Source organism: Dendrobates tinctorius, unplaced genomic scaffold (assembly GCF_039654945.1).
Source record: "Dendrobates tinctorius isolate UK_male_01 unplaced genomic scaffold, ASM3965494v1 ptg000171l, whole genome shotgun sequence".
Lineage (NCBI taxonomy): Eukaryota > Metazoa > Chordata > Amphibia > Anura > Dendrobatidae > Dendrobates > Dendrobates tinctorius.
This window is the reverse complement of record NW_027361838.1, coordinates 2,264,522-2,291,513: the sequence shown is the minus strand read 5'-3', so window position 1 is coordinate 2,291,513 and position 26,992 is coordinate 2,264,522. Positions and strand designations below refer to the sequence as shown.

Here is a 26,992-nt window from a genome sequence, read left to right as displayed (position 1 = left end):
ACAGGCGTTAACGGATGCAGTAGCACGTTTGTCCAGGTCTACCCTTGCGCCGACAGTTACCCGCCTCCCGTTGCCCGATAAGTTTTCCGGGGATGGCGCCTCCTGTAGGGGTTTTATCAGCCAGTGCTCGATCCATCTGGAGCTGCTAGCTGCACAATTCCCTACGGAACGGGCCAAAGTGGCGTTCATTATATCCCTACTGTCGGGCAAGGCTCTAGAATGGGCTACGCCATTATGGGAACGTGGTGATCCCGATATATGAACCGCAGCGCACCTGCTGATGGCCATCAAGCAGGTTTTCCTCGGTCCACGGGTCACGAACGACACCTCCCTACAGCTACTCGCACTCTCTCAGGGATCCCTCTCGGTGAGCCAGTATGCCGTACGTTTTCGGACACTGGCGTCCGAGTTGGAGTGGGCTGATAGGGCCCTTATCCCTGTCTTTTGGAGAGGTTTGGTGGAGCACGTCAAAGACGCTCTTTCTACCAGAGAGATTCCTACTACCTTGGAAGAGTTGATTTCCATCTCTCGCATATTGACCTCCGTTTTTCGGAGCGCGGCTTGGAGCGTGCTCAATCAAAAGGGAAGGGTACTCCGCTTCCCAAATTTTTAGAGTCTCTGGAGCCACCTAAGCCAGAGGTCTTACCCCCTGAGCCCATGGAGGTGTCTCGTACCGATTTTAATACAGACTCGGACCAGGAATCCGTTTGCGGTTGTCATCACGTATGTGCGGTTTCTCCGGAAGCCAGCTCCCCGCAATGGTCTGAGCCTGAGCCGGTTGTCGAGACCTTTGTCCCTCCTCATCTTAGGGCTCAGGTACTCGCCTGGGCGCATGACTCCAATGCGTCTCACCACCGAGGCTACATGCAAGTCTCGAAGCTCTTGGTTGGAGCGTATTGGTGGCCCCATAGAGCTCGAGACATCAAAAAATTCATTCGGGCATGCACGTTATGTGCTTAGGACAGTCTCCCCGAACGGAGGGTGGTGACGGCCGTCGATACACGGCGGCGGTCTCCTAAACCTTCTGCTCCTATTGTCAACAGGATATCCCTCCTGAGACCTGGTGACCTGACCTCCGCTGATACCATCTGTATGTCCCGGTTTTCAGTTTCACCTACTTGGACATCTGGTTCGCTGTTCGGCGAGCCTGCGGTCTGTGCCATTGCCGGGCACAGGCTTGTGGGTCGGAGGCTTCAGGGAGGGGGGGCCCTAGGAGGGGGGGTAATGTTAGGAATCTGGTGTCTACAATACCTATGCAGGAACACAGATCCTCACATTTGTCTCCAGAGGCTAAGTCCTTCGTCCCTTCTTCTGAGCATGCTCATGGGATGAGCTCCCATTGGACTTCAGGAGTCAGGTGCTCAGGTCCTGCTCCTGATTCCATTGGTTATGCTCAGGGCTCTGGAGATTTCCGGCAGGTCCCGTACGCTATAAAAAGTGCGCATGGCCGTTCTGCCATGCGCTAGTATTTTTCATACTGCTGCTGTGTGTATGGTGATGGATGCTTGGACTGGTGGATGACTTATTATGAAACCTCTTCCCTCTGATATTACGATTGAGTGAGTGATTGGGCAGCCGCCAGTAGCAGCGCTAGCGCCAACGCACTCCAGCCATACCTTTTGCAGCAGCTAAGCGTCCTGCATTGCACCAGCGTCCTTGCAGCGCCTTGCTTGCGGCTATGTTCATGCCGCGCTGCGGTTGCAGCCTCCCGGGTGTTCGCAGTTGCGACACCTTGTACCTTAAGTTTTACGGTAGGTCTAGAGGGGATAGTCCTGGTGTGTAAGGCTATTTCTGTGACCTTTAATACCATGTCCACATCGCTGATGTCTGTGACCCTAAACAGATTCAGCGGTATTTATGTTGTGTTAGCAGCTCTGTGCATATAACAGAGTCTGCTTTGGTGCACTGACTGCAGCTAAAGTCCTGTGCACATCTCCACCTGAGTGCCCTGCCTCTTTCAGCAGCGGTTTTGTCATCTACCGCACGGTGGACCCCGAGTGGTGAACGCACTTTATTTTAATTTTATTTAGTGCGTTCCACCGCTCATAACAGTTTTACTGCATTTGGACCAGGACGACATGCCATCTGTAACATCTGCCTGAGGTCACAGGCCCAAAAGGCTGACTCAGACAGACTTGACTAAAAAGAAACTCATTCTGGCAGACTCCAGGGAAATCCCAGCACCCTTTAACCACTGTACAGGGATCTGGTTTTACAATAGGACCCAGTGGAATGCTGCAATGGAAGACCTGACGTCCAGTGGTAGGAATGGCCGCCAAGCAGGGTCAGAGCCGAGAGATCATGTCAAGGACAAAATGAGGATCTGTAAGGCTAATCAGAAACAAGCCGGAGTCAAAGCAGGAATACACTAAACAAACCAGGAAGAGAACATGCACACCTAGCTAAGGAAACACTAATCTATGTCTGGCAGCTTCTAGCAGCAAGCTGGAAACCTTAGTAGAGTGTGATGCTCTCCAATTGGCTTGACCAGGGAGCTGATAACTTCAGATGGATAGCACACACACTCATACTGCCAGACTGGATGGCACTACATGTCCCAGCCACCCTAACCTTAGTAACTGGACAGCCCCAACCATTCAGAGCTTCTAGTTCTGCAACAGAAGAAGAAGTCACAGGAACAAGCTCTTGGTGGAGATGTGACACCATCATTGATAGGACAATGGATTCTGAATTTTATCAGCAAATTCTAAAGTAAAATGTGAGGACTTGAGCTGAATCTCAAGACAAAGTGGGTCATGCAGTAGACATCCCAAAGAACGTAAGTCATTCTACAAAAGAATGGATAAAGAAGAATAAAGCAAACATTTTGGAATGGTCATGTCAAAGTCGTGAAGGACTGAAGTGAGCGGTTCATGGAAGAAAACCCACCAACGTAACAAAGTTGAAGCTATTTTATAGGGAGGGATGGGTTAAAATTCCTCCAAGCCGATGTGCATGATTAATCAACAATTGATGGAAATTATGAGGTGCAGTTATTACCGCACAAGGTGGTCCTGTGTGAACCTTTGCATCATTTCTGCCACTGTCAGACATGTGATATTGGATTATTTTGATAACAAAAAAATGACAAAGTCTAATATTTTGACGCATTTGTTTGGATTTTGTTCTCTTTATCTACTTTTAGGACTTGTGCAAAAAAATCTGATGTAGTTTTAGGTCAAATTTATGCAGAAATATGGAAAATTCTGTTGAATTCACAAACTTTCAAGCACCACTGTACATGTGTAAGCTCCCTTGATGGAATATAGGCCCAGTTTCATGAGCCGATAATTGTCGAACAAGTGTTCACAAGTGAGAATATGGAAAAAGTATCTGGGTCATCTCTATATCTGCCTGGCATCTCTATAACAAACCATACATTTACTACTCCCAGTACAGAATCAACTCCACTGAATATGTTTGTCTGTCCTTGGTCACCTTCACACGGTCAGTATTTTACATCAGTATTTGTAAGTCAAAACCAGGAGTGGGTGATAACTACAGAAGTGGTGACGGGTTTGTTATACTTTTCCTGTGATTTTTCCACTCATGATTTTCTCTGACAAATAGTGATGTAAAATACTGAGCAACTGACCGTATGAATGTGGCCTTAGGTTAGATGCACTCAATCGTTTTCTCCACATCCCCCCAAAAAATGGCCCAATTATTCTGATCAGAGTTTGATCAGAGCTTGATCAGAGTGGCATCAATTTTTCTCGGAGGTGGAAAGAAAAACTGATGCCACTCTGTCCAAGGAAAATAAATCACGTGCACAGCCACATATAATAACATGGGACAAGTGCTATCCGTAAAAACCACGGATAGCACTCATGTGATATAATTGGTTGTGTGCATGAGCCCTTAGAGTACCGTTACACATAGCGACGCGCCAGTGATCCCGACAACGATACGACCTGGTAGGGATCGCTGGTACGTCGCTACATGGTCACTAGTAAGATGTCAAACAGGCAGATCTACTCAACGACGCAGCAACGATCCGGTGATCCGTATAACGACCTCGGCGGTCATTGGGACCTTGTCACACAGCAGCGATTCTGACGACTCACGCCTGCGTCCCTGAGTTCTGCGTCGCCAACGAGGTCGCTCGTCGACGCCAGCGGGACGCCAGCGATCAAAAAATGGCCAAGGACATTCGAGCACGATCAGCGATACAAAACCTGTGACGTTTCAGCGATCTCACTAACGATCTTGCTATGGGAGATGGGGCCTTTAGAGCAATTACACAGATATTATCTAAACATAACCCCTAGCATTCACTGTCAGACTGAAGAGCATGTTGCACCATCTAGCGTGTGCAAAGAATCTCATAATTAAGCTAATTTATTAAATTTAGTACATACAAGATAGCAGAATTCATCATAAAAGTAGACTAAACCTAATGTGTAAGTCGCTAAGCTTTAGTAGAATATTTTATTGATGTCAAATTAAAGTACATTTACAAAGCTGTTAGAATTTCCCTCGAACAGAGAAGATAAAGCAGTTTTTCAATTTCACACAAATCATATATTACCATAATCACTAAACGGGCTCGCTCACATGAGCAATGATTCTGTCTTCCTACAGAATAGGATCGATTTTGGTAATGACACTCGGCATAAACTCTGATCAGATTTTTAGCCGTGTGCTGGTTTACTGAGAGAATAAGAGCACAGCTGTGGAGAAGACAGAGAACTTAGTTTTTCCGTCTTCTCCATTGTCTTTGCGAAAATTGGACTGCACTCGAATGACATCAGAGTGCAGTTCAAGATTTAATTTTACACGGACCCACAGACTTGATTTGTGTTCACTCGCGACATGCTGAATGGGCATGAGAAAATAATCGCAGTTCCGCGCTGCCCAATAGTATAACATTGTTCCAGGTATAGGATAGCACTTGTCTGAGTTATACGCTCGTGTGAGCGAGCCAGCCCAGTAAGATCGGGTTCAGAGCTACGCTAGTAATGATAAAGAAGCACTCACGTTCACACTGATTGGCAGTGTCAACACTGGCAGGACGCCAAGGCTTCTGATTGTACCCTGGGCAGCAGTGGTCACATATTTCCCCACATGTGTTATGTTGGCAGTCACATCGATACCTGCACAAAAGAATGTCAAGCAAATCAATGGCTGAACAGTATGTTTTGTTAATGGACCAGTAATCAACATTCTACAAAATATCCATTTTTATTGTATGAATAATTAATTCTATGTAAGTTCTGCCTAGTAAATAGAATCGGGAATGTAACAAACTGACATAGCATTTATATTACTGCGGAAGCTCAGACCCCACGGGGGTCATCAATTCAGATAAGTAATGCTCTCAATTATTGACTGCTCTTTTATAAATGTACCTATAGAATACTAAAAACGCACAGTAATTATATATGAGATGATGAATATCATCAAGTATAAGAACTTTTGCACAAAAATGCTCCCTAAAATAGTAAATCAGGGGAGGTCTCTGCATGTAGTTGGGTACATAAAACAGTAGCCTATAGCAGACTGAGTAATGTGGGCATGCCAGGATGGAGGCTACCAAGCAGGGGTGGAGGGAGATGTGCATCCAGAACATGTGTCTCGTGTCCCAGAATGTGTGCAGCTGGGATCCATGGGAGAGCAGAAGGTACCAAGATTTGCCACAGAACACAGCCAATGTGAAAGTCGCCTTAAAAGGAATTGTTCTGCCACTTAAATTTTCTTTTTTGTTACAAATCCTCAGAACATTGTGAATTTGTAAAATAAGGAAAAATCAGCTTACTGATCCTCCACTTCCCCATTCTGATACTTGCTGGGACTGACAGGAGGTCCCATGAAGTGTCAAAATTGGTGCAATAGGGAGTAGGTAGGGTAAGCCTTTTATGTAAATAATTACCGTAAATTTGATTAATGCAAAAAAACAAACAACTTCCTAGTATACTTTAAAGGGCTTGTCCGGTCTTCACTCTGTGTGACTGCAGACTTCTGAATCCTTACAGAACGCACACTGCATACAGTAAGGATTCTCCGGGTTGTAATATGCATACACGCGGTCACATACCGACTAGACGTGTGCAGCCTCACTCAAAGCCATTGAACTAAGGCTGAGTACATCTAGGCGGAATTTGTCCAGAAATATGCAGAAGTAAGTGCGCATTCTGTGAGGGTTCAGAAGTCTGCAATCACATAGAATGACTGCAGACTTTTAGCAGAAGACTAGGTTTCCTTGGATTGATCTAAGGATAACAGCACCGATCCAGGCAAATCCTGAGTCTGCATATGACCAGTGCTCTGTGTAAGGGGGACTGGAATGTTTTGTTTGGATATTTGACCTTGGGTCTAATATAAGAGCTTGGTATCGGAGTCTGAATACATTTTGTACTCTAGTTTGAATTTCTTAAAGGGTCTGAATTAATTTAGGGGTTTGGTCTGGAGCCTGAATATACTTTGAGGTCTGGTCTAGGGTATGAATCAATTTCTGTTGCTACAGAGGTTGGTTGCAGAAGTTGTTAATCAGTGTGCAGGGGCATGCCGAGAGCTTGTGAGCGATGAATGAAGCCGCTCAGGGGAACACCTCTATGACCGAAAGTCGGCGGCTTCGGGGAGGAATAAAGTCAGTTTTCTCCCATTAACGGCACCTTCAAACAGGCAGCCAAACTGCGAATAATGCAATTACCTAAGGGTGGCAGATGTGTTGCTGAATCCATCTGAATGAGGTTGTTTCTGCATGTGCAGAGATGGAAACCACATTTAGTCCTCATTCACTTGTGTGCTTTTGACTCCTTCTAATCTACGGAACTATTCAGGTGTAACAAGTACATGGGTCATTGGGATCACTGTACAGAGTGAGTGCTGTCTGCAACTAACATTGCAATGAATACGTGAAATAAGAGAAGTTTTGCAATTTCTCTATTTTTTTCATACATGGAGATCACTGATGAAACACTGTTGGTAAAAACTGACACACTGACCAAATACTGATGAAACACTGATAAAAAATACTGAAGAACCAAGGTCCGTGTTTTTACATACAAGACAAATCATGAACATCTGACCTTATATGTGTGGAAACATTGCAGAAATTTCTAATATTACAAAGAAAATCTGTCACCAGGTTTTTTTCTACCCATTTGAGAGCAGTATGACCCTAATTCATGCGATGTATCACTTACTGGGCTGCTTGATGCAGTTTTGATTAAAAACGGTTTTATCTACAGCAGATTTACGAGATATATATATATATATATATATATATATATATATATACAGTGCCTACAAGTAGTATTCAACCCCCTGCAGATTTAGCAGGTTTACACATTCGGAATTAACTTGGCATTGTGACATTTGGACTGTAGATCAGCCTGGAAGTGTGAAATGCACTGCAGCAAAAAAGAATGTTATTTCTTTGTTTAATTTTTTTTTAAATTGTGAAAAGTTTATTCAGAGGGTCATTTATTATTCAACCCCTCAAACCACCAGAATTCTGTTTGGTTCCCCTAAAGTATTAAGAAGTATTTCAGGCACAAAGAACAATGAGCTTCACATGTTTGGATTAATTATCTCTTTTTCCAGCCTTTTCTGACTATTTAAGACCCTCCCCAAACTTGTGAACAGCACTCATACATGATCAACATGGGAAAGACAAAGGAGCATTCCAAGGCCATCAGAGACAAGATCGTGGAGGGTCACAAGGCTGGCAAGGGGTACAAAACCCTTTCCAAGGAGTTGGGCCTACCTGTCTCCACTGTTGGGAGCATCATCCGGAAGTGGAAGGCTTATGGAACTACTGTTAGCCTTCCACGGCCTGGACAGCCTTTGAAAGTTTCCTCCCGTGCCGAGGCCAGGCTTGTCCGAAGAGTCAAGGCTAACCCAAGGACAACAAGGAAGGAGCTCCGGGAAGATCTCATGGCAGTGGGGACATTGGTTTCAGTCAATACCATAAGTAACGTACTCCACCGCAATGGTCTCCGTTCCAGACGAGCCCGTAAGGTACCTTTACTTTCAAAGCGTCATGTCAAGGCTCGTCTACAGTTTGCTCATGATCACTTGGAGGACTCTGAGACAAACTGGTTCAAGGTTCTCTGGTCTGATGAGACCAAGATCGAGATCTTTGGTGCCAACCACACACGTGACGTTTGGAGACTGGATGGCACTGCATACGACCCCAAGAATACCATCCCTACAGTCAAGCATGGTGGTGGCAGCATCATGCTGTGGGGCTGTTTCTCAGCCAAGGGGCCTGGCCATCTGGTCCGCATCCATGGGAAGATGGATAGCACGGCCTACCTGGAGATTTTGGCCAAGAACCTCCGCTCCTCCATCAAGGATCTTAAGATGGGTCGTCATTTCATCTTCCAACAAGACAACGACCCAAAGCACACAGCCAACAAAACCAAGGCCTGGTTCAAGAGGCAAAAAATCAAGGTGTTGGAGTGGCCTAGTCAGTCTCCTGACCTTAACCCAATTGAAAACTTGTGGAAGGAGCTCAAGATTAAAGTCCACATGAGACACCCAAAGAACCTAGATAACTTGGAGAAGATCTGCATGGAGGAGTGGGCCAAGATAACTCCAGAGACCTGTGCCGGCCTGATCAGGTCTTATAGAAGACGATTATTAGCTGTAATTGCAAACAAGGGTTATTCCACAAAATATTAAACCTAGGGGTTGAATAATAATTGACCCACACTTGTATGTTTAAAATTTATTAAAATTTAACTGAGCAACATAACTTTTTGGTTTGTAAGATTTATGCATCCGTTAATAAATCCTGCTCTTGTGTGAAGTTTGAAGGCTCTAACTTATTTGCATCTTATCAAACCTGCTAAATCTGCAGGGGGTTGAATACTACTTGTAGGCACTGTATGTATGCCAAGCTCTATAAAACCCCACTCACACCACTGATTAACAGGCTTCTGTGCACACCGTGCAAAGGCAGAAAGCTGCCAATCAGTGGATGGGTGTTATACAAAGCTTATGAATACGGAGGACAGTATGTTTACTAGTCCTCTAGCGATAATTTCCTGCTAATAAAACTGATTTTATTCAAACTACAGCAAGCAGCCCAGTAAGTGACACATCACTGGAATCAGGCTCTCTTCCCCTTCATTATTCTGCTCTCAGATTAGGTGGTAAAAACCTGCTGGTAAATTCCTTTTAAGCAAACCACCTGTAAAATGTTGTCTTAACCTTGATGACCTTCACTTTATTTTTTTAGGGATATAAACACTTAGATTAACGAGTACCTATCAGCGATCTGAGGCTGCTCTTTTTATTTGGTGATAGAGTGGTGATTTTTCTAAATATAAGCTATATTCAAAAGTGCACTGAAAAAAAACCCTAATGCATGCCGAAAGTGCGGCCGAGGTTCCAGGCTGTGAGATCCCGACATGTAGAACTGGATCCAACAACCCTCCGTGACCGATTTTGAAGTAAAAAAGCGAGATTACAACAGCTCTAATGTTACTGTTCAGTAACTGCGTAGTAAACTAGGCGGCTGCGCAAAGTGCAAGATCTCGTGATAACAGGCAAGATCTTGTGCTTTCCCCTAGAGAGGGTCCGCGGAAGGTTGTGAGGTCCTGCTCTGCACAGCAGGATCCCACAACCAGGAGGTTGTAGCAAAAGTTGGGCCCATTGAGGGGGCATAAGGATCCCTTATCAGCAGTTGTGACACAAACATATTTAGTAAAATCACCAGTCTTGGGGATACCACTCTCATTAAATTAAAAAGGACACTTCTTCACTGCTGATAGGCACTCTGGCCAGCTGTAAGTTAGACGACCAGGTCTTCTTCTCTTCCTTTTTTCATACATGAACACAGTCTATTCGTAATCCAAACAGATAAAATCAAGCAGGTTAAATTGTGAATATCAAGTGTTACTTACAGGTTTTGGTTGCCAAAACTCCGTACACTGCAGACATTAGCATGACCATGGCATACACAGCGACCTCCAATGCTTATATCCTTAATACTATAATAATACTAGAAAAAAATGTATATTAGCTGTTGATTAAAAATTCACAATTCAACAAATAAATACTAAAATCTAACATTGTTTATACATATAGTGTGTATATATATATATATATATATATATACACATATATACACTCACTGGCCACTTTATTAGGTACACCATGCTAGTAAGGGGTTGGACCCCCTTTTGCCTTCAGAACTGCCTCAATTCTTCGTGGCAGAGATTCAACAAGGTGCTGGAAGCATTCCTCAGAGATTTTGGACCATATTGACATGATGGCATCACACAGTTGGCGCAGATTTGTCGGCTGCACATCCCTGATGCGAATCTCCCGTTCCACCACATCCCAAAGATGCTCTATTGGATTGAGATCTGGTGACTGAGGAGGCCATTTGAGTACAGTGAACTCATTGTCATGTTCAAGAAACCAATCTGAGATGATTCGAGCTTTATGACATGGCGCATTATCCTGCTGAAAGTAGCCATCAGATGTTGGGTACATTGTGGTCATAAAGGGATGGACATGGTCAGCAACAATACTCAGGTAGGCTGTGGCGTTGCAACGATGCTCAATTGGTACCAAGGGGCCCAAAGAGTGCCAAGAAAAAATTCCCCACACCATGACACCACCACCACCAGCCTGAACCGTTGATACAAGGCAGGATGGATCCATGCTTTCATGTTGTTTACGCCAAATTCTGACCCTACCATCCGAATGTCGCAGCAGAAATCGAGACTCATCAGACCAGGCAACGTTTTTCCAATCTTCTACTGTCCAATTTCGATGAGCTTGTGCAAATTGTAGCCTCAGTTTCCTGTTCTTAGCTGAGAGGAGTGGTACCCAGTGTGGTCTTCTGCTGCTGTAGCCCATCTGCCTCAAAGTTCGATGCACTGTGCGTTCAGAGATGCTCTTCTGCCTACCTTGGTTGTAACGGGTGGCAATTTGAGTCACTGTTGCCTTTCTATCAGCTCGAACCAGTCTGCCCATTCTCCTCTGACCTCTGGCATCAACAAGGCATTTCCGGCCACAGAACTGCCGCTCACTGGATTTTTTTTCATTTTCGGACCATTCTCTGTAAACCCTAGAGATGGTTGTGCGTGAAAATCCCAGTAGATCAGCAGTTTCTGAAATACTCAGACCAGCCCTTCTGGCACCCACAATCATGACACGTTCAAAGGCACTCAAATCACCTTTCTTCCCCATACTGATGCTCGGTTTGAACTGCAGGAGATTGTCTTGACCATGTCTACATGCCTAAATGCACTGAGTTGCCGCCATGTGATTGGCTGATTAGAAATTAAGTCTTAACACACAGTTGGATAGGTGTACCTAATAAAGTGGCCAGTGAGTGTATATATATATATATATTATATATTAACACAATCTTATGTCACGAGATTACAGCGACAGTGTGGAGCCAGAAAACCGCAGTGTCTGATTGTTGCTACTACTCCGGCGTTGAGAAGAAGCATTTCTCCTTTATTTTAGATGTGTGTTTTTTTTTTTTTTCTGGCAAAACAGAGGTTAATCGGCCATGATGGGAATCCCTATGCTCACAGCTATGTTCGGTTAGCCACTCCTTTTCCCTTTATAATATGAGCTCTGCTACTAATCCTGGTCAGAGCTAGCATTTACTGCATTGCTATCGGTGGGAGAGGAGTACATATGAGAAGGAGAGTTGGAGGAGTTATTAGTGACTGTTGCTTGGTTTGTCGGAGTGGTAATTCCTTATCTTCTCTGTTTTTGTTTATTCCCCTACCTTCACGCCCTGATGCATTCCTCTGTTATATGTGAGTGAATATTTTGTATGCCTGGAGTTTTCTGTTAACCCTTGTCCGTGTTACCTTGTTTGTCGGGTTGGTGTACTACAGTGCACAGTAGTGCCCCCTCTTCCCTGGGTGGGGGAAAAGAACAGACGGAGGGCTTACTTAGGAGATAAGGCAGGAGCGGAGGCCCAGGCATCTTCGCCATCTGAAGTATCCCGGGGAGTAGGGCAAGCTAGGACGTCCCCTAGTGTTAGGGACAGGGAAGGAGCCCCTGGTCCCAGGTCACCCGAGAGCTGTGTCGTGACAATCTACACTTGTGTGTGCGTGTTCCTTATCAACTGTCACACATTTGAAAGGAATCTATTATATGGAAGCAGTGGTTTGGTTGAGTAGTAGCTTGTCACCAATAAAAATGTTACCTTTTTTGTGGAGATCTGATGTTCAATATGCAAATCAGGCAGGAAGTGTACTAAGGGTGGGTCATTGTAATTGGAAGAAGTAGTCCAAGTACACTGACGTACCCTAGGTGCACTCTTACCCTCATTGTATTTGGCTTCTACAATAGATTTCTCTTGACTGGCACATCAGATTTGTACAAAAAATGTATAACTATACTACTATAACAATACTACTACTTCAATATGTAAAACCTGCAGACAGGTCCCCTTTAAACTGCCAACAACAGCCGGCACTGGACAGTGGCTGAGATGCTGAGAAGGGATCCTCATATCGTCTGTGATTGCCTTTCCCAGGTTTCTCATAGTCATTTCTGAGCAGTCATCTGAGTGTTTAATTTTGCTGAACTACTAACAGCCTGCTGCATCCAAAAATAACAAGTTATTACTCCACAGTTTACAACCCCCTTCACTGGCCTCAAATCGTGATTTAGGGAAAACAAGCTGAAATGTTATGTCCTAGCTGAAAGTGGGTTACTAGCAGAAATTCAGCAGAAGGCCCTTCTAGGAAGTTTGAAAAACTATGAAAACTCTTGTCACTCAATGAAAAAAACTAGAGGAGAAGCCAGCCATAATATGAGACGACTTTATTATGTTTCTGCCTTTTTTCCTTTGTTATGTGGAGCTTTTGTTAGAATATGGATGTGATTTTAAATATGCAAATTGTCTCTTCAGAGAAGAGGACTTGATCTCTAGTGGCACCTATTGGAAATATCATCCTTAAAAGTTAATATCGACCGTTTAACGAGCCTTGCCACCTGACTTAGAATAAAAGTTAAACCAGAATCTCAATTTTTGGGGTGTTGCCCCCTCCTCAGTCCAAAGCATAAGATCTGATTTTGTTGTATGAGAGGCCTCTGACCAGGGTCTCTTTCCTTGTGGAGAGTGACATTCCTGGCATGCCAGTGTAAGGATACTTAAAAAAGATGCAATTTGCATATTTAATTTCCCAGAGCAGCATTGCATAACCTATAAGTCTCCTTACACTGGCATGTCACTCTCCACAAGGAGATGTTACCCCTTAGATCACATTTTTAAAGATATGTCACAAGCCTCACACACCGTAGATTTTACACCTGGAAAATCTTCTGTGTATTAGAATAATTACAATAGCAATATTGTGGATGATATTTTAACAAAGCGCCTCTATGTGGAAATTGGCCAACGTTGAAGATTTGAAGTCAGCAGACTGTCAAAAAGTTCTTATACATGGTCACATATAAATAGACATGCAAAAAACAACACAAAATAATCCTCACCAGTGTTACTCACCCTCCGTGTTACTGTTTGATCTCTTTCTGCTTTCGATATTAGATGACCAAGAAGAGTATTTGTTCTAAGGAAACGCAGTCGGATGTTTGTAGCCTTTGTAAATTCTCTTAGTATAGGAGAGTCCATAAATTGCTTAGCACTGGGTCTTCCACTTACTAGCCTCACTACCACCTGAAATTCATGAAATAAATATCAACAGGTTAAATAAAGCTAATGTCTAATTAACCTTTTAGAGATTTCTGAGTTTATACAAAACTCCTCTTGCTCTGGAGAACCTTGTGTCTACACATAGCTAATGTTAATGGCTGGGTTCACACGTAGCGGAATTCCCGCGGAAGTTACCATGAGAATTCTGGAATTCCAATCCGCCGGAAAATCGCATTTTAAATTCCCGCGATTTTCCCACGGAAAAATTAGCAATTTGCAAGCATAATTAGCTTGCAGAACACTAGCGTTTTCCAAGCGATCTGTAGCATCGCTTGGAGAACTGATTGACAGGTTGGTCACACTCGTTAAACATAGTGTTTGACTAGTGTGACCAACTTTTTACGATTGAGGCTGCCTATGCAGCATAAGTAGTAAAAAGATCTAATGTTAAAAATAATAAAAAATCGTGTTATATTCACCTTCTGGCGTCCCGCGCAGCGTCCCCAGGCCTCCGCGATGCTCCGGCAGGTCCCGTTCCCGGCAATGCATTGCGATGACCTTTGCTGACGTCACGTCTCGCGATGCTGTAGCGGTCTCGCGAGACCGCGACGTCATCAAAGGTCACTGCCGCAATGCATCAATGGGAACGGGACCTGTCAGAACATCGCGGAGGCCTGGGGACGCTGCGCGGGATGCGGGAAGGTGAATATAACCCGATCTTTTATTTTTTTAATTATTTTTAACATTAGATGAATAGGCAGCCTCAATAGTAAAAAGTTGGTCACACTAGTCAAACACTATGTTTGACGAGCGTGACCAACCTGACCAACCTAGCATTCTGCAAGCTAATTACGCCTGCAAATCGCTAGTTTTTCCACGGGAAAATCGCGGGAATTTAAAACGCGATTTTCCCGTGGAATAGAATTCCGGAATTCTTGCGGTAACTTCTGCGGGAATTCCGCTACGTGTGAACCAAGCCTTAGTGTTGTCAAGTTCTCCAACCATGATTGGTGGGGATGTTTATTCTTTTTTATTCAATTGTTAACTAATCTTTATATTTTTAATGGAGAAATAATCACACTCACTGATGTTCACAAATATCAGGATGTAACAAGAAGAGCGGCATAAAGCAGCCTTCCTCTGCCACACATCAAACAGAGCAAAGTGCTCGCTCTCTCCTACTCACTCCAGCAACTCGTTTATCTAGTTTCCTGCAGTACAATACACCTTTTCCACTGATAATGATGCAAACATTTGGATATTCAGTCTACACTAAAAACATCAACAAAACAAGAATGCACACTGATGGGGTTAGGCCCTGAAATGCCTGTTAGAAGGAACATATGATCGGGGTGATTACTAAAGTCATTATACTGTCTGTATGTAAGGAACACATTAAAGAGGGCCTTTCATCAACTTTTTCATGCTGAACTGGACATATGATGTGACAGCGACTGCAGAGTGGAATAATACTTTTTTTTTTTTCATTTTGCCTCTTTGCTTGAGATATTAGCAATTAAAGTATTTAGCACCTAATGAGTTCACTTTTGTTAAGTCTAAGTGGGTGGATAGTTTTCACTGGGGGCATGTGCTTCTTCTCTCTGTATGGTGCTGACCAATCATAAGCAGGCAACAACACAGTGAAAAAAAGAACAACCTCCACTATAGTATAGATTTCTCAGTGTGTGAGATGTAATGAAACAGCTCTGATCTCTTGGTCTAAAGCGCCCGTTACATATAGCGATATCGCTTGCAATATCGCTGTAACGTCACCGATTTCGTGACGTAGCAGCGATATTGCTAGCGATATCGCTACATATGATACTTACCTCCGACCGGCTCCCCCGCTGGTTATCGCTGATCGCGAGGTTCTAGACCATTTCTCGTCGGGCGCTTCCTGCTGGGCTTCCTGTGGCGCTGACAAGCGACGCGTGGACGCGGGCGGGGGGACATCAGGATCGCCTCGTCTGACAGGTAAGTAGCGACCCCCGACCCCTGCTATGTCGCTGGTGAGATCTGCCTGTGTGGCAGCTCACTAGCGACCACTTAGCAATGCACCAGCGATCCATATCGTTGTCGGGATCGCTGGTGCATTGCTAAGTGTAACAGTACCCTGATCTCCTGCATGATTAGAAAATGCTGGTAGATTAGAGCGCAGATGACTCAAACCTTTCAGATAAGGCCCCTGTGGGGCAGCATAACTGAGTTTAGAAGTGTGATAGTACAAACCCTTCTATCAGCTCTCCTCCTTTTATAGCACTGTCATCTTTGCTGTGCTCTCTTTTCTCTCACACTGCCTGTCCAAAGATAAGTCACTCTTTTGTCTGTTGTGCTCAAAGCAATTTTTGAGCACAACAGACATAAGTGAAGCTACTGACATAGGTCCTGACAGGCAGTGTGGGAAAAAGGCAGTACAGCTGAGTGACAGTGCTATGAGAGTAAAGGCCCCGTCACACTAAGCGACTTACCAGCGATCCCGCCACCGATATCAAGGTGTCAGGATCGCTAGTAAGTCGCTATGTCATCGCTGGTGAGCTGTCACACAGACAGCTTCACCAGCGATCAGCACAGCGATGCCGAGCGCCCGGCATCGCTTGCCATCCCTGTAAAAAATAGAATTAAAAAAAAAAATATTGTTATTCTCACCTTCCGACGTCCCGTTCAGCCATCCTGCCTCTCTCCACGCTACGGTCCCAGTGATCCTTTGCGAGAATGACCGCGAGATGTCACGGTCTCGAGGGATAACAAAGTCTCGCGGTCAGTCGTGCAAAGGATCACTGGGACCGGAGCGTGGAGAGAGGCAGGATGGCTGAACGGGACGTCGGAAGGTGAGAATAACTATATTTTTTATTTTTTTTTATTATTTTTTTACACTTGATCGCTGGTCTCCCGCCTGTCACACACAGCGATGCGTGCTGGCCAGCGGGAGACCAGCGACCAAAGAAATGTCCAGAGGTTTCTTCCAGCGATCAGCGATACCGGCAGGGGGGCCGCTCGCTGATCGCTGTCACACACAGCGATCTCGCTGGTGAGATCGCTGTTACGTCACAAAAGTTGTGACTCAGCAGCGATCTCGCTACCGAGATTGCTTAGTGTGACGGGGCCTTAAGAGAGCTGATAGATTAGATTGTAATGTTACACAGCTAAACTCAGCTGTCCTGCCCCTTTCCCTACAGGAACCTTATCTGAAAGGTGACAGTCATTCGTGCTCTAATCTCCCAGCACTTTCTAATCATGCAGGAGGTTAGACCAGGAGGTCAAGGTTGTATCCCTACATCTCATGCAGAAAAACGTAAACTATTGTGGAGCTGTGTTTTTTTCTGCTGTACCGCTGCCTGCTTAAGCTTAGAGGACTCAGGGGGAGAAGAAGTACACAAATCCAGTGAAACATATCTGATAACACAGACTTGAACTTAGCAAAAGTTAACTCATAAGGTGCCAAATGACAAGGGAGAGGAGAAGTTTAAAAAAAAAAACATTTTTTTATTCCGCTCTGCAGCCACAGTTCCATTGTGTGTCCTGTTCAACTTGAGAAATTTGATAAAAAGGCTTCCTTAAATTTTAAGACCATTGACCAAAACTGCTTTAAGAGCGACTACACTTGTCAGAAGCAGCAGCACGCTCTCTCCAGAGTGCAATAAAACTAGCATTGTCAAAGCTTGAATTTGATCTCCCTTTACTTGATGCTTATCTTATTACATACCATTACAATCAAATTACTTCATTACTTATCCAGCAGCAAGAATGGAAAGGTAAGAATCTTCTTTCATAATTATCCTAACACACAGGCGTGGTTCCCAAGTTTTGGCAAGTCTATCAAAGTGCCATAAAATCAATTTACGTTGTTTGAAACAAGAAAGACATAAACCGATGTTCTATTTTCCAGATACATTTTCCACTCACCACATGCTTCTTTACCCATTATTACAATTAACTTGTCCCTGATATTATACATTATCTAAGAATTTTCATTGAGACCAGAGTCTTTCTACATGGAATTGTTACTGTAATCCCATTATAACAGCAAATTATGAAAAATATTTATTAGTTCTAAAGTTTAATCCGTTATTAACAATCAAGCTCAATGGGATTAGTTGTGAGATGTGTAAAGCACTACTCATTATAATTAGAACTTATTTACATGGATTGTCACGGCTTTATACAACCTTTAAGTAACGTTCCGTGGTATACATTTTACTACATTTAGAGCCACATAGAGTTTTTCTTCAGAATCAATTAAAATGGCATAGGATGCTCCATCATAATGTGGCACTGAGATACCATATGCTGACACATGCAATTCCTATTTTTGCACAGTACAGACCTATTGGGGAATCATGCACTGATGCGCAAATTTGGTGATAAATTGACTTTTTATCAATACTTTAGATCCTTTTTTTCCACTTTTCTCATATGAACAAAACAATTTCAAAGCTTCTCATATCAATTGCTGAATAGGAGCTTAATGGTACCTAATGGGATAACGAGAATGTGAGTTTTGTACCATTTCTCTAATCTTTGTCTCTGTAAATTGCAAATATTTTCACTTTTTACTTACGGTATATGTTTGTCCTTTTTTATAGTTATATATTTAATTACTGTTATATTTTATTTGCTCTGTGTGGAAACTGGAGATATAGGTATGTGAAAAAAGTGTTTGCCCCCTTCCTGATTTCCTATTCTTTTGCGTGTCTGTCACACATATGTTTCAGATCACCAAACAAATGTAAATATTAGACAAAGATAACACAAGTAATCACAAAACGCAGTTTATAAATGAAGGGCTTTATTATTAAAGGGCCTTTTACACATAGCGATATCGCTAAAGCGTCACCGATCTTGTGACGCAGCAGCGATATCACTACATGTGACACTCACCTCCGACCGCCCCCCCCGTTGGATATCGGTGATCGCACGAGATCGTTCTGATCCATTTCTCATCGTCGGGTTCCTGCTGGTGCCGACGAGCGAGCCATGGACGCTGGCGGAAGATGTCATCTGACAGGTGAGTAACGATGGCCGACCATCGCTGCGTCGCTGGTGAGATCTGCCTGTTTGGCAGCTCACTAGCGACCATTTAGCGATGCATCAACGATCCTGACCGGGTCATATCGTGGTCGGGATCGCTGGTGCATCGCTAAATGTAACGGGACCTTAAGGGAAAAAAGAAATAGAAACCTACAGGGTCCTGTGTGAAAAAGTGGTTGCCCCTAAACCTAATAATTGGTTGGGCCACCATTAGCAGCAACAACTGCAATCAAGCATTTGTGATCATTGGCAATGAGTCTTTTACAACGCTCTGGAGGCATTTTGGCAACTCATCTTTGCAGAATTGTTGGAGTTCAGCCACATTGGAGACCATGAACCGCCTTGTTAAGGTCATGCTACAGCATCTCAATCGGATTAATGTCAGGACTTTGACTAGGCCACTCCAAAGTCTTAATTTTGTCTTTCTTAAGCCATTAAGAGGTGGACTTGCTAGTGTGTTTTGGATCACTGTCCTGCTGCTTAACCCAAGTGTGCTTCTGCTTGAGGTCACGAACAGATGGCTGGACATTCTTCTTCAGGATTTTTTGGTAGACAGCAGAATTCATGTCAAGTCTTCAAGATAATCAAAGCAGCAAAATTGCCAGTCCATCACATTACCAAAACACATTTTGCTGTTGGTATGATGTTCTTTTTCTTAAATGCTGTGTTACTGCTATGCCAGATGTAATGGGGGGGCATACACCTTCCAAAAAGTTCAACTTTTGTCCCATCAGTCCATAAAATATTCTCCCATCATCAAGGACAATGGGGATCATCAAGATGTTTATGTTCTTATTGCTCAGCAGTGGTTTTCGTCTTGGAACTCTGCCATGCAAGCCATTTTTGCCCATTCTCTCTCAAATGTTGTCATGCAAACTGACCTTAACTGGGGCAAGTTAGGCCTGCGGTTCTTTGAATGTTGTTGTGAGGTCTTTTGTAACCTCTTTGATGAGTTGTCGCTGCGCTCTCTGGGTAGTTTGGGTCAGTCAGCCACTCCTGGGAAGGTTCACCGCTGTTTCATGTTTTCTGGCTCTCACTGTGGTTAGCTGGTGTCCCAAAGCTTTAGAAATGGCTTTATAACCTATTCCAGACTTATAGATCTCAATTACATTGTTTCTCATTTGTTTCAGAATTTTTTGGATCGCAGCATGATGTCTAGCTTTTGAGTATCTTTTGGTCTACTTAACTTAGTCAGGCAGGTTCTATTTAAGTGATTTCTTGATTGAGAACAGATGTGGCAGTAATCAGGCCTGGGTGTGGCTAGGAAATTTGAACTCAGCTTCCCAAAGAAGTGATAAATCACAGTTAATTTATGTTTTAAGGCGTGGGGGCAATCACTTTTTCACACAGGGCCTTTCTTTCCATTTAATAATAAAGAACTTCATTTAAAAACTGCATTTTGCGTTTACTTGTTATCTTTATCTAATATTTAAATTTGTTTGATGATCTGAAACATTTCAGCGTGACAAATATGCAAAAGAACAGGAAATCAGGAAGGGGGCATACACTTTTTCACACAACTCTATGTCTTTTATTTTTTTCCTCCACTGATGCAACGAATCTTACCTTGGATCCAGAAGAGAAAAGGATAAGGTTAAATAGATGAAAAGTAGTAAGTATGAACCTGTTCTGGTTTTAGCAAATCAACAGCGTTATTATTATTATCATCATTATAAATTTCTAGTCACTACATAATACTGCTTTTTAGCAATTATATAACATTAGCACTTTGTTTTACCAGCCGCCCTTTTTATATACTACTGGTTTCTTAGTATTCATACTTTAATCATTATGTCGACTACCGCCATCAAAAATATGACAGGATAAAATCTTCAGACCTGTGGTACGCATGCTCCAAGGTAATCCGGTCCAGTCTATCCCATAGAAGGCACCTTGGGATGGATTGTACATTTTTGTTGCATTAGGACTATGCCCTATCTGGCTGGATCATTAGAAATAAATAGAGATGAGTGAATATTTCAATATTCAGTTTGGATTACGATCGCCGTACTTGAAATATTTGCCGAACATAGCCTAACACTAGCGAATATGTTCGGAAACGATCGTCAAACATAAATTACGCACAAATATGGCAAATTTGGATTTGGCAATCGTTTTCCATACATATTAGCTCATCTCTAGAAATAAAGCGTTCTCTTGATCTCTGGTCAGAATAACTATAAATAATAATATTGACTGACATTAAAGGTGGAAAAAGTTTTGAAATTATTCTTATTGTATGATTTTTTTTTTAGTTGGCATTTGAACAAGAGTGTTGCAGACTTTATATATCCACTGTAAATGTAATATTGAAGTAATTCTGGAAGAAATACATGGTATTTCTTATGAATTACTGTTTTGAGACTCTAATTTCTATTTTGGTTAATCTACTCAATAGGAGCTGCAGTCCCTATAACCACTGCACAGTGCATGAAGCTGCGCTATTCTAGCTCCATATACTGCATGCACTGCACATCCAGCTGATCGGTGGGGGTGCTGGGAGTTAGCATCCCACCAATGTGATATTGATCACCTATTTTACTGATAGGTTATTAATTATCTAAGTAGTAGACAACCAATTTAGGCATTTCAGCATTACAAAATGATGCCACCTGTTCACATTACACGTACCTCTCCGTTCTCAAGCGGAACTATTCGTGAGTACTCTGTTGTGCAAATAACATCATCATCCCTGATAATAGGCTGCTTTGTGTCCTTTCCAAAATGAAGCAAGCAGTCCTGTTTAGAATCTGTAACACAAGTCCAGGTCAATCAACTTTAATGTAATAAGGCATCATAGTGTGCAAAAATGGCAAGCTGCTTGCTTACATTGCCCCTACTCCTTGGAGGCAAGAAGGAACAATATCATTACAGTGCCTGCAAAACAAGAGCAGGTGGGGTCAACCTACTGGTCCCCGCAGCCTTTCCTATACATACATGGATGTTTTCATTTGTACAGGAATTGTTTTTGGTGAGGAATGCTGTTGAAACGTAAGAGGAGATAGGGTTTTGACTTTACGTGCAGAATAAAAAAAAACATTTTGCTAAGCCACGTGAATACAGACAAAGGTGGTAGCTCAAGTAGTAAGGTGACTCCAGCGTTTTTGAAGCCATTGCTCAAAATGTGAAACACAAAACCAAAAGATGACATTGTAATAGATCTATTAAAACATGCTTTTCTTGCCATCCCCTCTATGCCGATATAATCTTGTGGTCCATAGAAAGAAATAGAGGCGGATACATTCAGACTGCCTTAATAGTTGCTTACCAGATACAAAGATACTAACCGGCAATTCAGAATAAATTACTCCATCCTACATCATACAATGATCTAAGACTGGTTTCACACTGTCTGTGGACTTAGTCCGTGATCAGATCAAAATTCTGTGGTTCCAGACCTGAGCCATCTCCATCTACAAGCATTCATGGGTCTGGCCCTGGCTTATTCGCCCCTACTCAATAGAGAAAACTTGGTGGAGTTGTGAAGAAATTCTCGCTGACAGCTATCTCAAGTACAGTATATGGCTAGATTAAAGAGGAGCTATTATCAGAAAATGACCTGTTGTTTAAATCAAGTTTTTGTGCGACACGTATTCATACTATATTTTTTGGCAATTTTTTTTTACATATTACATAGTAACATAGTAATTAAGCTTGAAGGGAGACTTTAAGTCCATCTAGTTCAACCCATATCCTATCCTAACTTGCCCTAACATGTTGATCCAGAGGAAGGCAAAAAAAACCCATGTGGCAAACAGTAAGCTTCACATTGGGGAAAAAAATTCCTTCCTGACTCCACATACGGCAATCAGACTAGCTCCCTGGATCAATGCAGCACTAAGGAAACTAGTGTATATACCCTGTAATATTATACTTTTCAAGAAAAGCATCCAGTCCCTTCTTAAATTTTAGTAGGGAATCACTCATTACAACATCATATGGCAGAGAGTTCCATAGTCTCACTGCTCTTACAGTAAAGAATCCGCGTCTGTGATTATGCTTAAACCTTCTTTCCTCCAGACGTAGAGGATACCCCCTTGTCCCCGTCACAGGTCTAAGAGTTAAAAGATCATTAGAAAGGTCTTGGTATTGTCCCCACATATATTTATACATTGTAATAAGATCACCCCTAAGCCTTCGATTCTCCAAACTAAATAACCCCAAGTGTAATAACCTGTCTTGGTATTGCAGACCCCCCAGTTCCCTAATAACCTTGGTCGCTCTTCTCTGCACCCGCTCCAGTTCAGCTATGTCTTTCTTATACACCGGAGACCAGAACTGTACACAGTATTCTAAGTGTGGTCGCACTAGTGACTTATATAGAGGTAAAATTATGTTCTCCTCATGAGCATCTATGCCTCTTTTAATGCATCCCATTATTTTATTTGCCTTTGCAGCAGCTGCCTGACACTGGCCACTAAATGTGAGTTTGTCGTCCACCCATACACCCAGGTCTTTTTCAGTGACTGTTTTGCCCAGTGTTTTACAATTAAGCACATAATTATACATCTTGTTCGTTCTACCCAAGTGCATGACCTTACATTTATCCCCATTAAAGCTCATTTGCCATTTATCTGCCCAAGCTTCTAGTTTACATAAATCCTCCTGTATTATAAAATTGTCCTCCTCTGTATTGATTACCCTGCAGAGTTTAGTGTCATCTGCAAATATTGAAATTCTACTCTCTATTCCCCTTACAAGGTCATTAATAAATATGTTAAAAAGAAGCGGGCCCAAAACTGACCCCTGTGGTACCCCACTGCTAACTGTGACCCAGTCCGAGTGTGCTCCATTAATAACCACCCTTTGTTTCCTACCCCTGAGCCAGCTCTTAACCCACCTACACATATTTTCCCCTATCCCCATTGTTCTCATTTTATGTATCAACCTTTTGTGTGGCACCGTATCAAAAGCTTTTGAAAAGTCCATGTACACCACGTCCACTGCATTCCCTTGGTCCAGTCCGGAACTTACCTCTTCATAAAAGCTTATCAGATTAGTCTGACAGGAACGGTCCCTTGTAAACCCATGTTGATATTGGGTCATAAGTTTATTCTTCTCCACATACTCCAGTATAGTATCTCTTAGAAAACCCTCCAGGATTTTACCCACAGTTGAAGTTAAACTCACTGGCCTATAATTTCCAAGTTCAGTTTTTGTCCCCTTTTTGAATATTGGCACCACATTTGCTATACGCCAGTCCTGTGGTACAGACCCTGTTATTATGGAATCTTTAAAGATTAAAAATAATGGTCTGTCTATGACTGTGCTTAATTCCTGCAGTACTCGGGGGTGTATCCCATCCGTGCCCGGGGATTTGTCAATTTTAGTGATTTTTAGACGCCGCCGTACTTCCTGCTGGGTTAAGCAGGTGACATTTAATGGAGAATTTTTATCCCTGATCATGTTATCCGTCATGGGATTTTCTTGTGTAAACACTGTCGAAAAAAAGTCATTTAGCATATTGGCTTTTTCCTCATCCTCCTCCACGATTTCACCCAGACTATTTTTAAGGGGACCAACACTATCATTTTTTAGCTTCTTACTATTTATGTAGTTAAAGAATATTTTGGGATTATTTTTACTTTCTCTGGCAATGAGTCTCTCTGTCTCAATCTTTGCTGTTTTGATTTGCTTTTTACAGAATTTATGTAATCTTCTGTATTTAGTTAATGCCTCATCACTAGCTACTTGCATTAATGATCTAAATGCTTTATTTTTATCTCTTATTGCACCCCTTACAGCTCTATTTAGCCATAGTGGTTTCCTCCTATTTCTAGCATGTTTATTCCCATACGGTATATATTGTGCACAGGTCCTATTCAGAATGCTAATAAACGTCTCCCATTTTCTTTGTGTATTTTTATGTCTCAGGATATCGTCCCAGTTAATTGCACCAAGATCATCTCTCATCCGTTGGAAATTTGCTTTCCTGAAGTTTAGTGTCCTTGTAACCCCTCTACTACACATTTTATTAAAGGATACATGAAAACTTATTAATTTGTGATCACTATTACCCAAGTGACCCCCAACCCTTACATTTGATATGCGGTCTGGCCTGTTGGATAATATTAGGTCTAGCAGTGCCCCCCCTCTTGTTGGGTCTTATTAAAAAGCAAAATTAAAAATATTGCAGTTTTCACAAGTGCCAATGGGGCTTTTTTAGGCTCTCCTTTCAGTAAGAGTTTACAGCAAGCCTCCATATCATCAGAGGCAGGATCACAATGACAAGTAACCCAGGGGCAGACATATCATTGGTACAACCTGTGCAGCCGCATAGGTCCACAAGAAGTAAGGGGGTCTATTTCCACCTCCAAAACAGGTTTTGAATTGTCAATTAAGGTGAGCTATTGTTCTGGAAAGGGCTCCTATATTGTCCTTGCACAGGTGTCCTTTTCTGTTTGTGTCCGCCAGTGGATGCACCAATCACAATCACAATGTCTGAACTGATCCTGCTGCTCCAATTCACAATGACCTCAGCACTGTCTTGTTAGACACTTCAATAGAAATGATAGGTTCTGGATCCACCTTTTGTATCTATGTACATGTGTTGTTTCCTTAAGAATTTTTTTTTTTAATACAGATTGTAATGTGTAAAAAAAAAATTAATTGCCAAAATTGAAAAACAAATATTTAACACAAAAAAATGATTTTAACAATAAAACAAAATGCCATTTTCTGGTAATATCTTCCCTTTTACACATGTCAGTACAGAAAAGTGAACTGCTCCAAGTATATACAGGAATAATGGTTGATCCTTTTTAACAACTATAATAGGCTTGTCGTTAACAAGCCTTGTAATACAAGCTCTCTTTTCTTTTTGATCCATACACCCTTACGTTTTTTTTTTTTATGTTGTCATAAAAAAAATTTGACCTGCCTCTGTCTCAATAATGAATAGAAGAAAAAATGTTGGCAATCGAATATTGAATGGATGAACATTTCACCTGCATTCCACATACATAAGAGACAGCAATTAACAGCACAAAGTATATGAGAGCAGCGAGCCCGATGAAGGCACCATGCCAAGAAATTCCTCCTGGATTACTGGACTAGAAGGTATAACACCTGCGCTTCACGTCAGCTTATTGTAAAGCCAACATTCTGGTTTTAGAAGAAATACAGTTGTGGCCAAAAGTATTGACACCCCTGCAATTTTGTCAGATAATACTCAGTTTCTTCCTGAAAATGATTGCAATCACAAATTCTTTGGTATTATTATCTTCATTTAATTTGTCTTAAATGAAAAAACACAAAAAGAATTGTCCTAAAGCCAAATTGGATTTAATTCCACACCAAACATAAAAAAGAGGGTGGACAAAAGTATTGGCACTGTTCGAAAAATCATGTGATGCTTCTCTAATTTGTGTAATTAACAGCACCTGTAACTTACCTGTTGCACCTAACAGGTGTTGGCAATAACTAAATCACACTTGCAGCCAGTTGACATGGATTAAAGTTGACTCATCCTCTGTCCTGTGTCATTGTGTGTATCACATTGAGCATGGAGAAAAGAAAGAAGACCAAAGAACTGTCTGAGGACTTGAGAAACCAAATTGTGAGGAAGCATGAGCAATCTCAAGGCTACAAGTCCATCTCCAAAGACATTAATGTTCCTGTGTCTACCGTGCGCAGTGTCATCAAGAAGTTTAAAGCCCATGGCACCGTGGCTAACCTCCCTAGATGTGGACGGAAAAGAAAAATTGACAAGAGATTTCAACGCAAGATTGTGCGGATGTTGGATAAAGAACCTCGACTAACATCCAAACAAGTTCAAGCTGCCCTGCAGTCCGAGGGTACAACAGTGTCAACCCGTACTATCCGTCGGCGTCTAAATGAAAAGGGACTGTATGGTAGGAGACCCAGGAAGACCCCACTTCTTACCCCGAGACATAAAAAAGCCAGGCTGGAGTTTGCTAAAACTTACCTGAAAAAGCCTAAACGTTTTGGAAGAATGTTCTCTGGTCAGATGAGACAAAAGTAGAGCTTTTTGGGCAAAGGCATCAACATAGAGTTTACAGGAGAAAAAAAGAGGCATTCAAAGAAAAAAACACGGTCCCTACAGTCAAACATGGCGGAGGTTCCCTGATGTTTTGGGGTTGCTTTGCTGCCGCTGGCACTGGACTGCTTGACCGTGTGCATGGCATTATGAAGTCTGAAGACTACCAACAAATTTTGCAGCATAATGTAGGGCCCAGTGTGAGAAAGCTGGGTCTCCCTCAGAGGTCATGGGTCTTCCAGCAGGACAATGACCCAAAACACACTTAAAAATCACTAGAAAATGGTTTCAGAGAAAGCACTGGAGACTTCTAAGGTGGCCAGCAATGAGTCCAGACCTGAATCCCATAGAACACCTGTGGCGAGATCTAAAAA

The 26,992-nt window shown here is 42.5% G+C and overlaps 1 protein-coding gene across 1 annotated transcript in view; it reads right to left on the bottom strand.

Annotated features, from left to right (window-relative positions):
- The window catches only part of LAMA3 (laminin subunit alpha 3), a 297,581-nt gene that overhangs the window by 231,262 nt on the left and 39,327 nt on the right, over positions 1–26,992 (bottom strand). The window contains exons 4-7 of the mRNA XM_073550824.1: positions 21,251–21,369; positions 13,445–13,615; positions 9,858–9,955; positions 4,981–5,096 (exon numbers count right to left, since the gene is read on the bottom strand). Coding sequence (XP_073406925.1) covers positions 4,981–5,096; positions 9,858–9,955; positions 13,445–13,615; positions 21,251–21,369 — 504 coding nt within the window. The remainder of the gene's footprint in view (positions 1–4,980; positions 5,097–9,857; positions 9,956–13,444; positions 13,616–21,250; positions 21,370–26,992) is intronic.